This window comes from Molothrus aeneus, chromosome 12 (assembly GCF_037042795.1).
Source record: "Molothrus aeneus isolate 106 chromosome 12, BPBGC_Maene_1.0, whole genome shotgun sequence".
NCBI lineage: Eukaryota > Metazoa > Chordata > Aves > Passeriformes > Icteridae > Molothrus > Molothrus aeneus.
Genome location: NC_089657.1, coordinates 13,889,310 through 13,907,392, shown reverse-complemented (window position 1 = coordinate 13,907,392; position 18,083 = coordinate 13,889,310). Strand labels below are relative to the sequence as shown.

The 18,083-nt window shown below is 38.1% G+C and overlaps 1 protein-coding gene across 2 annotated transcripts in view; it reads left to right on the top strand.

The window, feature by feature from the left end:
• CACNA1D (calcium voltage-gated channel subunit alpha1 D) overlaps nt 1-18,083 on the top strand; it is a 168,464-nt gene that overhangs the window by 98,442 nt on the left and 51,939 nt on the right. The window contains exons 11-22 of one of the 2 annotated variants that reach the window (XM_066558320.1): nt 540-566; nt 2,139-2,299; nt 2,882-3,107; nt 3,252-3,459; nt 5,003-5,123; nt 6,100-6,214; nt 6,899-6,968; nt 7,564-7,633; nt 8,348-8,492; nt 9,985-10,114; nt 12,975-13,034; nt 17,072-17,178. In XM_066558320.1, coding sequence (XP_066414417.1) covers nt 540-566; nt 2,139-2,299; nt 2,882-3,107; nt 3,252-3,459; nt 5,003-5,123; nt 6,100-6,214; nt 6,899-6,968; nt 7,564-7,633; nt 8,348-8,492; nt 9,985-10,114; nt 12,975-13,034; nt 17,072-17,178 — 1,440 coding nt within the window. Of the gene's footprint in view, nt 1-539; nt 567-2,138; nt 2,300-2,881; nt 3,108-3,251; nt 3,460-5,002; nt 5,124-6,099; nt 6,215-6,898; nt 6,969-7,563; nt 7,634-8,347; nt 8,493-9,984; nt 10,115-12,834; nt 12,895-12,974; nt 13,035-17,071; nt 17,179-18,083 lie in introns of both variants that reach the window. The other variant, XM_066558319.1, reaches the window with a different exon arrangement.

Genomic DNA, 18,083 nt, shown 5'->3' with positions numbered 1-18,083 from the left:
TTAAAGCGCTCCTAAAATTCTCAGGTTAAGGTGGTAAAAGGCAATTCAACTCAGCTTGGAGTGGAATGGTGATTTCCTGAAAGCTTTTGTAAAATATGATTTTTGTCCAAATTATAAGAAAAGAATAGAAGTTTCTAATGACATGGAAAACTGAATATTTCTGTTAAATTGTGTATGACCTGGGGAACATGTATTTTTTTAGACAATAACTGAATATATGAGAGTATTTCTATAACCCATGGTATTCAGTATTTATTTGCTCAGTTATTCATGACTTCCAGGCAGCTCCTACATGTTTATTCAAAGTTTATTTACTGAGTTTTAAAGGAGATTTCCTTTCTTTCACCAAGAAAATTTGTAATGTTTTTTAAATAGTATTTCAGAAAATAAATAACAGACAAAAGAATTTCAGCATTCATGATGCATTTTGTTAAAAGTTTGTTTTATATATGTGTAATGCCAATGCAAAATTCTAAAGAGAATGAATTTATTAATTACTTTTTCCCCATTCTTAAAAATGTATTTTCCTTTTCTTCTAGTCAAACCATCTCAAAATCCAAGTTCAGGTCAGTATTTTCCTCTTATAATCTCATTCTAAGGTAAATGCAAAATCTTGGTCCAATTCTCACTCTTCTGGGCTGATCCTCACTCCAGCTTCTGGAATGTTACTCTGCAATGTCAGTACACTGAGCTTGAGCAGAAAGTAAGTCAGGCCATAACTTATCAAGGATATTGTTTTGAAAGTAATGTCAAAATGCCTTTGGATCAAAATAGAAAATGCTTTTCATTGCAAGCTTGCCTACCTGCTGCACTACAAGTCAAAATAGAAGTAAATCTTTGGGAGCATGCCTTTACTTGTATCAAACTAATGGAGAAATTTACTGCTATTCTCCTTTTTGAATTTTTGTTTTATTTCTGTAGTCTGTTTATGTATGCCCATGTTATTCATACACATTCATATATATACCAGTTAACTATACTTTACTATCACTGGCTCCACACATCTTTCTGGGGAAAATAAAAAAAATAGCCCCATTGGCTTCAGAAAGCTTGGAGTTATGCAGTTTGAGCCTGCTTGTGAGTCTTATAAGTAAAATATGGCACCATTGTTGTTCTTCAGTATTCTTTCGTACTGTTCTATTGTCTCATGGACCTCAATGTTAGGGTGTTCTGTAAGTGTAAGAGCAGTCAGTTTAACCTACCCAGGGAATGAGGCATCCCGCTGATGGCCATGGACAGCCCTTAGAGCAGGGGATTGGCAAGATAAGAATGTTATGTCTTGAATTCTGTGTTGATTTAGGGCAGGACAGGATATTTTTCCTTTATATGGTTAGAATACTGCAAAGGCTTGAAACGTCTTTGTACTGGTATCTGAAACCAGTATTGATTTCCTTTACTACAAGTACAAATTTAAGATGCACAAAGAAAACTTAGTTAATGCTTGAACAGAGTTCCCAGAAGTGAAGCAGAGAAATCTAGTTTTATGAGTCCAAAGATATGTCCTCACTTTTGAATCCAGCTCATATCTAGGTACAGCCTCAGCTTGTCACTCTTTTTTATTTCATGGACATTTGCCCACTGACACAATTTCAGTGCACATCAGTAGAAATCTCTAGGAATTACTAAAGAAGGTTTCTGATGTTATAGGTAGATTTCTAGAAGGTGACCTCAGCATTCCTATTCTGTTTAATCCTCCCAGAATTCTCTTTGTGGTTTAGCTCAAAGCCTACATTTTTAGACTGAATTTAATTTGAATTCTGAGTTGATTCATTGACTTTTCTTTATTGCTATTAAGTGTATGGGGCCTTGGAAAGCTAGTTATACTTTGTTACCCAATGAAATGTTAAATGCAGCTTAATCTAATTATGTCACAGAAAATTGGAGTCTCCAAATGTTGTGGTTTACATTTAAAAAACTATAAGGAAATATTAAAAAAGGAATAACACGTTAGCAGTCCTTAATCTGCAACTGGTGATGACTTACACAGCTATTGAAGTATTTTACACATATTTATGAAAATACACCTGCTCACACAAACACAACTGAACTTGTTTTCTACACAGAAGAAAACCACACTCTCCTTAAATTCATATGTGTTTTCCATATAATAATAAATTTATTTTTATTTGAACTTTCAGTCGACGCTGGCGTCGCTGGAACCGCTTTAACAGAAGAAAATGTAGGGCTGCAGTAAAATCTGTCACATTTTATTGGCTTGTTATTGTCTTGGTCTTTTTGAACACGTTAACTATCTCATCAGAGCATTACAATCAACCTGACTGGCTGACCCAGATCCAAGGTACAGTCAAAAATTATTTGTCCTGGTCTTGACTATGGGTGGCTGCGTTCTATCAGTGGCTACTTTTGTACTTTGCCATTTTGTTGTTTGCTGTCTGAAGGATATTCAGCCCAGCCAGAGAGAGAGAAAAGAAATGACTGAATATGATGTTTGATTTCCATAGCTGTAACAGAGCTGAGTAATGCAGCAGCACACACCTGACAATGCTAAATTGTAAATATCTGTACTTTTATCATGGAACTGTGCTTGAAGGATGAGGAGGAAGTGGGAACTGGCACAGCAGGACTTGCTGTGGGCTGGTTGCTTAAGTTACAGCGTGGACTCAAGCTGTGAGCTGAGGAACCATGAACTGCACAACAGATTGGAAAGATGAATAGTTTATAGCTGGCAGGAAGCTTTACATCCTCGGGTAACTTTTGCCACTCAAGCATCAACTACAGTCCAACATAAAAAAACCCAGTATTTCCTTTTTAGGCAAAAAGCTGCAAACTCATATAGAAAGTATAGTACTGATATGTTAAAATAAAACTGGAATCTATGAGGCAATTCAGAATCTTTTTTTTCTTTAATATTTTGTTCCAGATATCGCAAATAAAGTTCTTCTGGCTTTATTCACCTGTGAAATGTTAGTAAAGATGTACAGCTTGGGCCTACAGGCCTATTTTGTTTCTCTCTTTAACCGCTTTGATTGCTTCGTTGTTTGTGGTGGCATTGTTGAAACCATTTTGGTGGAGTTGGAAATTATGTCACCCCTTGGAATTTCAGTGTTTCGCTGTGTTCGTCTCCTGCGTATTTTTAAAGTAACAAGGTAAGATTATCTAATACTGCTAATTCTAAGGATAACTGAAGAGTGATCAGCAATTGTTTTGTAATACTTCATCATGCACTGCTCTTTTACTGTTTTGTTTGGGGTTTTTTTGGTGTGTGTTAACACACGCATTTTAATTTATAGGCACTGGGCATCCCTGAGCAACTTGGTAGCATCCTTGTTAAACTCAATGAAGTCCATTGCTTCACTGTTGCTTCTGCTTTTCCTCTTCATCATAATCTTCTCGTTGCTTGGAATGCAGCTGTTTGGAGGCAAATTTAATTTTGATGAAACTCAAACAAAACGGAGCACCTTCGATAATTTTCCACAAGCCCTTTTAACTGTATTCCAGGTAACTTTCTTTCATCCCGTATGAGACATTTTACCTTTGATCAACAAAACTGTTTAAGTGATCATGTTGCCTGAAAATGAAATCATGAATACTATTTATTCAGTTTACTTTAAGTAGCATTCTTCTCATTAAATTCAGTACTCTGGTAACTTTGCACCATTTGTACCATTTGTTTCATATCTTCTTTGATCTATCTATGCAACATAGCTGTTGTGTTACTTCACAGAGTTAAATCTCCTTTCTCCATCAAACACATGACTAGAAGAAGAGGTGGAATGTTATATTTATTTTGATCAATTTATTTTCTTTAACTTATTAGGTGTGTAACATTTACATTGGGGTCATATCACTATAACATAAAAATAAGCATTAATTTCTTTAGAGACCAGGTTTTATTAAAATCTTAAGGCAAACTTGTCTGCTAGTGAAGGCAAACTAGTGAAGTGGTAGGGGCATACTTAGAGTTTACTTTTCACTTATTTGTGATGCTTTTTTAAAACTATTTTTTCCCAATTTGGATACTGCAATTAGGCTATTTGGTTTCATCTTGCTCACCATTTTCACACTTGGCTGTGTACATTACCACAATATTTGGTTTCAGCCATTGTAGGTGAGAGTTAAAGCTGACCCTGCAAGATTTACCTTGGTGTCAACTTCCTGTCACTTTGGTAGAAGTCTCATCTGGTGTTTTCCCAGAGCAAGCAGAAAATCTTTCATTTGATTTAAAGATAAGGAAACATTAATGAGAAATTTCTTTATGGGTTAAAGTGTTCACATTTGACCTGACATTGCCCCTACAAAAACTTAAGGCTTAACTTTCCAATTCAGCTGAGTTAGATTTCATTCAGATTTTAGGCTGCCTCATTTTCAAAGGAATGTAGATTCCTTCACTTTTAGAAGACCTTCAGGAGCAATCAACCTGTTGGTTGAAAATTAGCTGGATAAGTTTAGCTCCCCAAAAAAGAATTTTAGAAAATGGCATGCATTTTATTTTCTTAAACAACCATTTAATTGCTTGGAAGGAGAGTGAGTATTGCATGTTTTCTCAGGATGGAACAAATAATTTTCAAGACGTTACTTAGAAATATATGAAGTGTCCCTAAAGCCTGCATTGCAATACTCAGAATTTTTATCATAGTACAGATTTGTGGCCAGAATTTAAAAAAAGAACCTTAAAACATATACTAACTTGATTTTTAAGTGATGGACGTTTGTTGGCATTGCTACATAAGTGGCATTACTGAAAACCAGGGCTCTTACCTTGGCATGCCAAGATCAATAACATTTCAATAGAATTTCTTTTTTATTATTTTTGCCTTTGAAGTTCAGTCCTATAAATGCATAGCACAAAATAAAAGCTGTGAGAGTTAAACCCAAGCTTTCAGGAGAGGTTTAAATGGGAATTTTAAAACAATGCATGAAAAGAACATGGTATTGCTTTATGCATACAGAAAGTTAGTGTGTTGTGTGGTCAGAGGAAATGTGTTTCTCTGTTTACTTTTGGTGCTGAGTTACTACTAATCTCCTAATATCTGCTCCTTAGATCCTAACAGGGGAAGACTGGAATGCTGTCATGTATGATGGCATAATGGCTTACGGTGGTCCCTCATCCTCAGGCATGATCGTCTGTATATATTTCATTATCCTCTTCATCTGTGGTAACTGTATCCTTTACACTGGCTGGAAACATCTCTGATGGGGCTGTGTGCCAGGGACATCCACAAAATCCCTCTGGGAGGGGGTCAATGGCCACGGGCAAGGGCTCTCTGCACCTTTAAACAGAGCTTTCCTTGCTCCCTGAGGAACCAGAGGCAGGATCTCCAGGCCATCTCTGCCCACCACCAAGCAGAAAGCAGAGAATGTTCTCTTTCTTCCTTCCCTGGGAGCTGTGCCCTGCTGCTGTGTGTGATGGCAGAGCAGGGCGGGAGCCCAGCCCGTGGGCAGTGATGGTTCCCCATCCATCCCTGGCACAGCCCTGAGCTCTGGCACAGCTGAGGGTGAGCCAGGGACCCTCTGCAGGGCAGGGACCAGGGCACACACCCTGGCACAGCTGGCACAAAATCTGCTGCAGCATGCCCCTTCCCTGCCCTCACTGATCTGGAAATGCCTCCTTGGCCCCACGTAGAAACAAACTACTGCCAGTCTCTTAAAAGGTCAGGAGGTGATGAAAGGGCAAAAACATTGTATTTTCTGTACTATATGGTATTTGTATCAGTATTTGTGATTAACTGATATGGACTGAAGAACTGAATTTCATATAGATTGTTGTAGACATGAAAGACCGTGCATTATAAAAATGAATTTTTCAAAATGCCTGGACAGTCTTCACATATAATAGACAATTTCATATTCATGGACTTGCTCAGGCTAGCATGAAGTTGAATTTCATTTATTTAAAAAAATACCCCAAGCATTCTGCTATTTTAAAACCCATGACCCTAATGGATCTCTGCTCACTTTACAGCCAGTATCAGACTGGTCCATTAATGGCTGTTATTTGCAGTACACTCCAGCATCACAAACCTCCACGCTGTAGGTTGGGAACATGTGTTTTATATCTCTCACATTGTCAGTGTTTATGCTGATAATAAACCACACAAGTGTGGTAAGGCATAATGTCCTTAAAATGATTTGAAATAGATATCTTGCTAAATGTCTTCTTGGCCATTGCTGTGGATAACTTGGCAGATGCTGAAAGTCTAAATACAGCTCAGAAAGAAGAAGCTGAAGAAAAGGAAAGGAAAAAGAATGCGAGGTAAAATAGATGGGCATGTTGAACCAGCAGGAGAGGGAAGGAGGAGGGTATTGAATTCTTCTATAAGGATGTTTTTATATGAATGTCTTTACCAACTTCAAAATGTGCTGGACTTGGGAAAAAAATAAAAGGGTTTGTCTAGACACTAAAATAATAGACAAAGAGTAAAATTTTAGATAAAAGTTAGGTAATAATTGGGGTGAATTAAGAATGTAGTGATAAACCAACTGATATTTAAACATTGCAACAGTTGGATTTATTGTGCAATTAGCACAAGAATTTATCTGTTGTTGCCAGTGCACATCTCCCTGTGGAATCAGTTCTCTAAGCCTTATATAGACAAGTAGAAAACCTTCTTTTGAAATCAGTGCAAGCCTGTTGAAGTCAATGAAAGTTGTTTGTATGAGTCCAAGGGCACAGTTTATCCCTCTAGAAAGGAGTAATGATCATGCATTGAATGTTTCAGGGATTAGCCTCTGGAATTATATTCAAAATAATAATCTTTTAAATGGATCATTGCATTCAAATGCAGTAGATTTTATTGCTCTGACACCTACAGATGTACAAAATATTTTGAATATTTTATTATAAGGCTTTCAGTTTTTTGTAGAATTGGTATAGTTCATTTAAAATTGTCTGTCTTTACATGACATGCTTTGTAATTGTTATTGTATTGATTTATAGAAAGGAGAGTCTGGAAAATAAAAAGAGCGAGAAGTCAGAAGCTGACCAGAAGAAGCCCAAGGATAGTAAGGTGTTTATCCTAAAACTTGTGTCTTTTCTAAGAAGCAATTTTGCTGATTTTTGCTAGGGAGTACTTTGTATTGTGCGTGGTACAATTCCTTTTGTGAGCCCATCATCCCTACGTTTTTTTCCAGGCAAGGGAAACTTAGTTTTGATGCTTTGCATCCTCACAGTGTCTCTTAAACCAGAAAAAATCCTTTTGGTTCCAGGGTATCCTGAGAGGGGAAACTCTTAGAGAACAAAATTATTAATGTTAGAAGAATGTGATTTTTTTTCTTAAGAGCCCTGTAGGTATTTTGCTTGATAAGTCCAGTGAGATCAGTGAATGATAAACTCTTAGAATGTTCATTCTTGATAGACTTTATCAAAATGTGTTGGTTCTATTCTTATTGTGATTAACACAGCCAGAGAAATGTGGATACTATAGAAAAATAATTTTTGAAAAATTAGTAATAAAATGTCACCTCTCCTACATTCTCAGAGTTAATCTGCTTCAGAAAACTCACTTCTCTGACTTCAGAGGCGTATTTGGTTTGCTTTCTGTGGGCTTTGCACTCTATATTAAAGTTTATTTTTCTTTCTGTGCATCCCTTTCATTGCTGTAGGTGACAATTGGTGAATATGGAGAAGGGGAGGATGAGGATAAAGATCCCTATCCCCCCTGTGATGTACCAGGTATGTGAATACTAGCTAGAAACACATGTAAGTTTGTTTGCTAAAATATCCTGAACTTGCTCCTAGTGAACATTAAATCAATTCCTTTGAAGCCAGTGAAGTTGTGCTCTCTTATCAGTGGATAAATGGGCCTAAGTATTATCTTTTTCTGCAGCTTCCTAGACAGTAGAAGAAGCATTTGAGAGTTAATATTGTGAGCCTCAGGACTGTTTTGGTAACACTATCTGGATGGGAGAAAATTTTAAACTTCTCTGAAACATTTGGCAAAAGAGGACATTCCAGGGCTGATGATTGGTCAATTTTTCCTTGGCTTAGTGAACAGACTTATCTAAAAATCAGTTCTGTCTGGATGCATGGCACAGAATTCTGTCCTGAGTTTTGAGCACACAGTGCTCACCCAGTGCCCAGAGCTCAGCCCTCAGCTCAGGCATGGACAGGGCTGAGCTGAACTGGGGCTCCAGCAGTCCCCAGGTGAGGCTGCTCAGGACCAGCAAAGCCAGTAAATGCACTCATGCACACACCCACATGTGCACAGCACCCTCTGCGAGCTTGTGACAACATTTGGATGTTCACATATTGGTTTATAGATTTTTTGAGTCATGCTATGAAGGTGTATTTCCTGTGTGTATTCTCATACAAGCTGTGCTTTTGTATTGTTATGAACAAAACCTTGATATTTTTTAGTTTATAGTAAAAAGAATGTTCAATCTAAAGTAGGTGAAGATGAAGAAGATGAGGAGGATGAGCCAGAGGTACCAGCAGGCCCACGTCCCCGTAGGATATCAGAGCTCAACATGAAGGAGAAGATAACACCTATCCCTGAAGGGAGTGCCTTCTTCATCTTCAGCAGCACCAACCCGTAAATATGACTTTGAAAAATATTGGTTTAGACATCAGGGTTCAGCAGTGAAGTAAGAGACCTCCTTCTAGGGAGACCAGGAGTAGGAATCTACTGTCTTCAACAAAAAGAGATTGGCTTCCCTCCTAAAATTTTCTGTTTGACTTGGTAAATGACAAGAATTTGAAAAATATCTTATTTTTCTTCCCACTGTTTAAGATAATAGCATTTTGTACATTTAGTCTGAGTTCTCACATGTCTGCAAAGTACCCTTTGAGGTGTATTATCTATGTACTATGTTAGTCACTGGATATAAAAGGTCATCTGCATGAGACAGAATTTCTAGTAACCCTAGTAACCTTTGCAGAGGAGAAACCAGAAAAAATGTAGGAGAAAGATTGCACATATTCTTCTTAGGGTAACAGCATTTCCCAGATTCAAACAAGCATCAAAGATAAAGACAAATTATTTCAAAAAATCAAGAACTCTAATAGTTGGATTTTGGGGAGGCAGTGGAATATTTTACCACTTTAGTCTAACTCCAGAGCATTTGGAGGTCTACCCTGGTGAAGAGAGCAAGCTTGACTAGTCAGTAGAAGTCCTTAATATTTATTTGGCATGAGAGAATACTGTCTTTCAGTGGTAGAGGCCATCAAATTTAGAAGGAGATCAGGATAAAATGTTTTGGATGCAAAATCATTAAGTTTGTTGAACATTTCAAATTGCTTTCAGCTTCAACTAACACTATGCATTCTTGGTCTAAAATGGCCAATTTGCTTAACTAAGATACACCACACTCCAATCATCTACTTAATAACAGGAGGAAAAATTTTAGCCAAGAACCTTCTGAGTCTTTATCAGAATTTAGACAACTTCATTGTTAATCAGTTATGAACCTGATCCTGCCTTTCTGTCAGTTTAATCCCAGACCTGCTCTGTATTTGTGATTACTTTGGGCTCAGTGACTCTAAGCATATGCACAGTTACACTTCATGTCATGTGGCTAAAGCCTGACAGCTCTGGAGCCTCCAACACCCACATGTCCTGTAATTCTATAAGAAAATCTTCATGGAGATTCTGATTTGAGTCCTAAGCAGCACAAGGAGATCTGCAGCCTAAGCTGCATCTCTCAAGATGAGTAATTATGACAACTTCAGTGAGAATCAAATTGAACTGGGGATCTGGGATGATTTATTATCTAGCCTTGGTCTTTCTGACCTGTGACTGCATGTGCACAGAGCTACAAGCACTGCAACTCGTGGTGTTCACAACCCAATAGAAACCTACTCCTCCCAGATGGCTTTAAGTGCATCTTCACTATGGGTGAATTGGATTTTGGATTTGTTTACATTCTAAGGAATCAGACCGATGGCTTCAGGACTTTCATTGCTTCTAGCTGCTGATTGCTGCTCTGTTCCATCAGAGCTGGCAGAGTAACAGAAAACATGTTGTGTATTAACCATCTGCTGAATTCTGTGTGCAAAAATGGTGTATTTCTGTATCTCCTCTTTAGAATTCGAGTGGGATGCCACAGACTTATCAATCACCACATCTTTACCAATCTCATCCTTGTCTTCATCATGCTGAGCAGTGTTTCCTTAGCAGCAGAAGATCCAATTCGCAGCCACTCTTTTCGAAATAATGTAAGCCCTTCATTTTTGTCTGAAGCCAAATACACCCTCACAGAAACAATCCTCTGGACCTAGTGCCTTGTTTTTAATTTTCCTGTTAAAAAACATTCCTTCTTCTTTTTCAAGCTATACATTTATATTCCTTTTGCTCTAAGAAGCATATATCTTTAAAAACAATTAACTTTAGTGATGGAACATCATCAGTATTAAAAATTTTTATTATTTACATAATGCTTTTTCTGTGACTATAAATATATCAGGATAAAATATTTTCCATCTGAATATAATATCTATAATTTTCATATTTTTCCCTACTTTGCAGCTGGAGTAACTGATGTGCAATTCTTGAACCTCATAGGGTTTGATGCTGATTTAAAAATGCCAGTTAAAATTATCACTGTTTATCATGTTTGGAACAGACTCTGATGTGTCCTCTCTTCATTGGCTCTATTCTGTGGCCTTGGGGCACTTGCATGATCCCTCTGTCAGTGAGTGTAGGGATTCATGAGGATGTTACCTCCTCTCTCAGGGAAGCTTGTGTGGCCACTCTGAGGGGCTTGAGTTACCCCCACATTGGACTCAAAAATATTTGGGTTCTTGATTGGCTGCATCAGAAACTCAATAAATCTCACTTTTCTCTACACTCATGTGTTAGAGGAGGATCAGAGCATGCCCAGCTCTTGCCTTGACTCATAGAAAGAAGCCATTTCAGCCTAAAAACCATTAATTTCAGTAGTGTCTTTATTAATAGATAAAATGGTAGTTTTATGTGGGGACTAAATACCTGTGTTCTCCCAAAACAAATTCTTGAATTTGTTTAAGCACATTTTAAGTGCTTCATCTAGTGGAAGACTTAACTGTTACTCAAAAGAACAATTATTAGACAGAGAAACTAAAATAAATCCACTCTCATGACCATGGACTTTTTTAGCCTTGTTGCACTTCATTCATAGCAAGACTCTCACATTCTTGTGAGTTGGGTTTGCTTTGGATTAGGTAGAAAATGGCTGAGATGGTGCAGCTTGGTAGTGGTCCATGGGGACTTTGGGGATGCTTTGACAGAACTTCCAGCCCTTTCCTGTTTTAGGTACAAAATGACCTGTAGAGATGGTCACAGAGCCAGAGAAACTCTTCTGCATCCTGCAGGACAGGTGGCCCTGCTGAGGCTGCTCTCTGGTTCTTGCTGCTGTTGGTGCAACCTATGAAAATCTTCTTTAGGCTGTTGGCATTCTCTGAACACTTTTCCAGTAAGTTTAGTAAAAACCAAAAAGCTAAAACTTTCTCCAGAGGTAAAAAGAGGCCAAAGCACAAAGACAGTCTTCATGCACTATTCAGCAGAGCAGTGTGCTTCCCTTATCTACAAAGCTGGACCAATGGAATCTTATAAATAAATCACACTAATGGGTAGGAAAAAGAGAGAGCTGGTGGAGAATACTGAAATTGTTATTATAGAAATGCCTTCAAGGGCTGATAATTGTGTTTGTAACTAGAGAAGCATTAGGAAAATGTAAGTGGAGAGTGTGGTAACTGAAAAGATTATTTCTGTTTGGGACACAGACAAAATGTGTGAGGGATTTGAGGAAGGTGTTGCCCTCTTGTTGTAAGTACTCTCACATGCCCCAGGCCTGCTTCATTTTCTTTTTACTGCCTTGAGGATTCACATTCCCTCCATCAGCCAGGTCAGCAGCAGAATGAAAGTTTAGAAACTGGAATGCCTTTAAGAATTTTTTATTTTATTTTAAGTCTGGAGCGAATTGGTTACTTATTAATCTTTGTCATATGGCTTTAACATTTGCCTATTTTTTCAGCCACACCAAGGGACAGCAGGATGGGGATATTCAACGGAATATGGGGGGAAAATTATTTGTTCTTATTTGATCTATGACTAATTTCTTTGTGTGTTGTCTTTTTATTTTATTTCTCCTTCCCACTTGGTTAGTTGCTGAACTGCAGGAAGGATACTTCTGTGCACAACTGTTGGCCAGGTGGATTGCTGGATCCTTGAGACTAAACTCCCAGCCTCCTGCAGTTCACTGATTTAGGTGTTAGTGATGTGGCCACAGCTCTGGGTTTTTCTGAAATAGCTGTTCTTGTGCACTGAGGTCAATCCCACAGCCACAATCCTCTCAGAAACTTCATAGCACTGTGCAACTCTTGTGGGTTCTTTTAGATTTCCTACAAATAAATCACTGCTGTATCTTCCCACTTCAAGGAAAAGGGGATGTGGTGCTGATTTTAAGTGATTGGTTATAATTAATTTGCTTTGTGACACTCTGCACAAGCCTATACAGGAACAATATAATGTAGCAGAATGTGGGGTGATCTGCACTTTAGAAGCAGCCACTGAAGTTTTATTTTGTGATGCAATACTTTGGTAAAAACCACAGATATTATTAATAAGTATTTATTCTTTGTTTAAGATTCTGTATCTCTGCTAAAGGCTGAAGAAAGTATCTGTGAAAGATAGTAGAGGAAAAGTCTGAAGTGAAAGAAATTGTTGCCTATTGGGTCCTGTCAATGATTAAGGGGAGAAATCTAATACCTGAGCACAGTGGCATCTGTTCAATTTTTAAGCAAATAAAAATTGTTGCACAGTAGCTGGAATTTTAAACTACTTTGTTTAAATCCTCCATCTGTCTACTTAGATTAATTCAGGTGTTGTGTATATGGTCTAAGTTGTGAAAATTATTAAGAGATGGATTTCTTACTGTGGCACATATTATACCTTGCAGATACTTGGTTACTTTGACTATGCTTTCACAGCCATCTTTACTGTTGAAATCCTGTTAAAGGTAATGCATTGTTAATTGATCCTTGTTAGCCCAAAAGCAGCTTTAGCAATAATGTTTGTAACTTTTTGTTTACCTTCCAGATCCTAGGGTATGCAGATTATGTCTTCACTAGTATGTTTACATTTGAGATCATTTTGAAGGTAACAGGTTTTTAAAGGAAGCTTGTTTAAAAGGATTTTCCTTGTGTGTCACCTGCCAAGAAAAGGCCCTTGAAGTGTTCTTTGCCTTTTCTCTAAGATATCAAAGCTAAACTTTTTTAAACTTGAGGATTTTTTATTTGACAGTTCCTCATAGTTTGATTGGTTATTTTTTTACCATTGGGTGCATGAAGAAGCTGATTTTTTATCATTACATCAGTTTAATAATTCATTTTTTACCCTTTTTAAACTTACAGTTGTCAGAAAAGGGAAAAATCAATCACTGCGCATGAGCTTTTCCTTCTCCTTGCTCTGGCATTTCTGAAAGAGATAATCAGTCTTTTAAGGAGGGAGCATGTAATTTCTCATTTATTTTGCTGAACTATATCCACAGAGCTAAAATAGTAGATAACTATTTTCTTGCAATAGGACTTGCAAGATATCTTGCATTTATCTATCTATACACTAAGATACTTTGCATTTATTTTGGGCATACATTTAAATTCACAGACAGGCATAATTATGCTTGCTTAAATGTATTACCCATGCATGAGCCAAAAATTGGCATTTTAATGTATAGTTTGTGTACTGATTATTAAGGATATCTATTGGGGTTACTCAGATATTCAATGTACAAGATTTACTGTGGTAAAGAAGATAAACAACCAAAAAATGCATTCACATGAAACAAAATGCTGAACAAGGAAGTAAAATTTTTCATTGGAAATTGGCAAAGTATTTTTTCAGAGATTTACATATGATTCATAAATGTTTCATGCTATGCTTATTCTCACCTCGAGTTTTTGGTTGAGTAACCCTGATTTATACACTTAAAAATTGCTGGCACACTAAGAATCTGTACATAAACTATGCATTTCCAGTTGAGGATTAAGCTTAACAAGATCTCTTCTCCCAGCTTTTGCTCATATTGCTGTGCATACTCTTCACAATGCAATTTGATTATTACTAATTGGTGCAATATTTGGGCTGTTTACAAGATAAGCTGTTCTGTAAGTAATAGACTATTTTTATGCTTGTGAATTTTCTCCCAGGCTTAATGTTTATCCCCTTATTTCACATTTTCAGCAGTGAGAAGCTTGCTATAGAATTGATTATTCTTATTTGTACCACGCTAAAATAAAAATCCAGGGGTTTTGCTGCTAGAGAAAGGCCAAACTAAAGGAGAGAACAGAGCATTGAAAAGACCTGAAGCATTAAATCAGACTAGCTCCCAACTCTGAATTTGGGAATTCTGCCACGTTACCATTGTAACTGTGGCAGAAGAAAGGCAGTAAACTTCCACATGCTCTGAGCAGCAGGGTCTCCAGCTCCTGCAGTTCCATTTGTGTTTTTCTAGGCGGCAGAGGAATTATAAACGGCAGGATAAAGAGGCATAACTGGATGGGTTAAGAAAAGCAACATTCCTGCAAACTGCAAGAGATTTTGGCACTGAGCAATTTATGAGTTATCCAAGGGAAGCAGGAAACTCTAGAGCTCGGGCTGCTGAAATCTGGAATTGTAAAGGTTGCAAGGAAACAAGAAGCTACGTCACAACCAAAAATGTTGATGCTTCTGACTTTGGTTTCTCCAGGAAGCTCTGTAGTGCACTGACATGTAAAGGAAAATAAACTGTACATAGAGATGTGCCCAGTCAGGAGGTGACACAGACCCTGCCTGCTTTGCTAACCTGTCCCAGACTCTGGCTTTGCTTGCTTTGCCTGGGGCCCTCCCTGTCCTCTGCTGTGCTTCCCACAGTGCCCGAGCTGTGCAGAAGGAGAGTGCTCTGCAAGGAGAAAATTCAAAACTAGACCTGCAGGAACAATAGTGCTCCTTAATTTCCAGGCAAAAAAATAAGAGATGAAATTGAAATTAGGATAAGCAGAGGCAATATTATCACCTGCAGTGAAGAAACTTGTACAAAAGCAAGCACTAAACCAGAATAACTCTCAGCATGTAAGAAGTCTCCCGGTGCTCTCAAGCAGGGATTTCCACATTGCACAGTGTTGAGGGTATGAATGAGGATGTGAATAACAGAAAAGCTGCAACATCACTTTAAAGCATTTGAGGATTCTCCCTGCATGACATTGAAATTCAGTTTATCATGCTGTTTGGACAACTTGGGAAAGGTGCAAACATCAGAGCAAAGGTCAGGTTAGGGATTTGTGCTTTCTCCCTCCCCTTACTGTGCTGATCCCACACCATTTAAACTTACTAGAGAGCTGTAAAAAATTGTTCCACTGGGATTTGTGGTGATTGAAATACGAGTCTCCATGTGAAGATGGGGAGATATATAGCTCACCTGCACTTTAATGTCAATTATGCACCTAATTTTTGTGGGAGTTATTATATGAAACGTTGTGTGCTGCTCTTATCATATGCAATGTAAATGGGTAGTTGTAGATAGATGGTAGTTTGGTTTTCAGGCTTATTTTTGTGTTCAGCTCCCAACAGAGTTTAGATGTACTCTGTACAGCTGTAAGTGAATGAGCTAGTTTAATGGAAATTTTATATTATAACTATGTTATATGTCTCATGCCATGGCATAGGTTAAAGCTTTAGCATTTTTACTCTTCTAGCTTTTGGGAATATTTAGTATTTTGATCACCAAAAAGAGGGCTTAACAACAGAATAAGGAGATTAATTTTTGCATCCAAAACCCCCCATCTTTCCTTTGCAGAGGTCCAGCCTTTACTGGTGGTGGTGCTTTGCCATGCAGGAGGCCTGGAAAAGTCTCACACTGAACAGGGATGCAGTGCACTGGGATGCCCATGGCCTGTAGCTCTGCTCTACACTGGGAACTCTCTTGAAAGCTGCAGCAATCTGCTGTGAGGGGAAGTGAAATAAAATCTCTTCCCTACTCCTCCAGGAACAGAATAGAGAGTGAAGGGATTGAAATGCACAGTCAGTATGGGATGTTCCCTAGATGGAATCAAATTTTCTTACCTGTGGAAAACAAGGAATTGCTCAGTGTTCAGGCTCTGTAAGAGGACCTTGAGGCTGAAGAAATTAGAATTCTTGTGACTGAACTGGCTACAAGGTGTTTTTCAGAGGTATCCTTGTTTTTGTTATGAGTTTTTAGTTTCAGTGTTTCAGACTTAATCCATAACTATGGAAAGACTTATGCAATATTCTCTTCAGCTGGTGAGTCTGTGCATCTAATGGTTATTTGGATTCCTCTGTGCATTTTTTAACTGGTACTTACAGTTATGGTAGGAAGTTGAATTGATGGATTTAGGAGTCAAATTCAGCTTTGTGATACCCAAAACCATCTGCCCAGGTTCTGGCTGGAGCCATAATTAATAGAGCCTCTATCACTGGCTCCTAATCAAACCTGCAAATGATGCATACAAGATCCACTTTGTAAACTTTTTTCATTTAAATATAGGGACAGAAAACAAAAAAAATTAGAGAAAGTCCAAAAGGAAGAGCAACGTTTGATATTCCCCACAGAACAGCAAAATTTAGGGACCTCTGATTAGACAGAATTCAAAACCTCTATTGGTTATCAGGTTATTTCAAGATAGCCACTCATGTCTGCCATAAGCCAAAGCTAAATAGCCTTGTAGTGCTGTCTAAGGACAGCCTTGTCCTGCTTCTGGACTGGCTTTGGCACTCAGGTGTTTGCAGTATGTTTTCAGCTCCTTTTCAGTTCTTAAGATAGTGTGAATAATTAGGAGTCAGAATTTGGACCCTACAGTTTAGTAAACATGGAAATCTCAAATGGTTTTTTGTAGCAATTTTTTCTAACAAAGGCCAAATTAATTCAGGGTAATGATCTCAGCCTCATCTGTTCTTACACAAAATAAAACATTTGTTGATATCAGAAACAATTAGCATATTTATTGATGTTGCTTGAGAAGAATTTTTCTGATTTAAAAGATTTAATGTATGTAGAGGGATTGTTTTATATCTCAAAGGATTTTAGAAAGTGAGATAGTATTGTATGCATTCACACTCCAGGCAAGTGTCTTGTAAACAGCCTAAATGCGAATTTGAATAAATTGAAATATAGACTAAGTGTGTAACAATTCTATTTTTAGATGACAGCTTTTGGAGCATTCCTTCATAAAGGGTCCTTCTGCAGGAATTATTTTAATTTGCTGGATTTGCTGGTTGTGGGCGTTTCTCTGGTATCATTTGGGATTCAGTAAGTACTACACTTACCCTGTGAATGGTTTATTTTTGCTCGGGGGTTTCATACTGAAATCAGTGTTCCAGCTCCTTTTGTTCCCCCACGGTGTGTGGGTGTGCAGTGCCAGTGCTCAGGGATGGGCTGGCAAGAGGGAGTGCTTTCCATGGAGGGTGTTGTAATTCATCACTGATATGGGTTGGAAACAAATTACTACTTCCCACAATTACCAGGAGAGCAAGGAGGAGCCCCACGACACTGGTATTGGTACAGCAGGGATTTCCTGGAGCTGCAGGAGGTTTAAATCCCTTCCTTTGAGCCATTCTCACACCTGCAATCTGATTTTATGAGCTTGGTCTTTCAGTGTTGACCTGTAGGGATATGGAACTAGACAGTGTTTGAGGGGGGAGAAGTTGTACTTTAATCAGTTTGTAAGTGGTAGTGGAGAGAGGTTTTTTTATTTTGTTTGGTCAGACCAAACAGAGTAAAAGAATCTAAATGTACTTCTTGATTCATTGGGTGTTTTTTCCATATTAATAATAATCTGTGAAAGCCTTAGTGACTCAAGGAGAGCAGGGCAGGGTGTCAGGCAGCTGCTCCCCACTCTGAGCCCTGCTGGTACCAGACCTCCTACTGCACAAACTTTCAGTTTCACAGGGTGTTCTTTAGAACACTCTGCACTCTTATTTCCTCAAAATGCAGTCCTAGCTACTTAAACAGAGAGAATCAAGGTCATTTGAGATCTTTTCATCTGAGGTTAGTTGGAAATGGAAGGATTCATTGATTTACAGGGTTTACTCAGTGTCTTCAAAAGAGCTTGTCAACACTGGAAAATACTGTGGGGACTATTTTGCTGCATTATGGTCTTAGATGAGCTTCTAAGCTGTTAATTCCAAATTTGCTCCAGAAATCAAAATGATTCT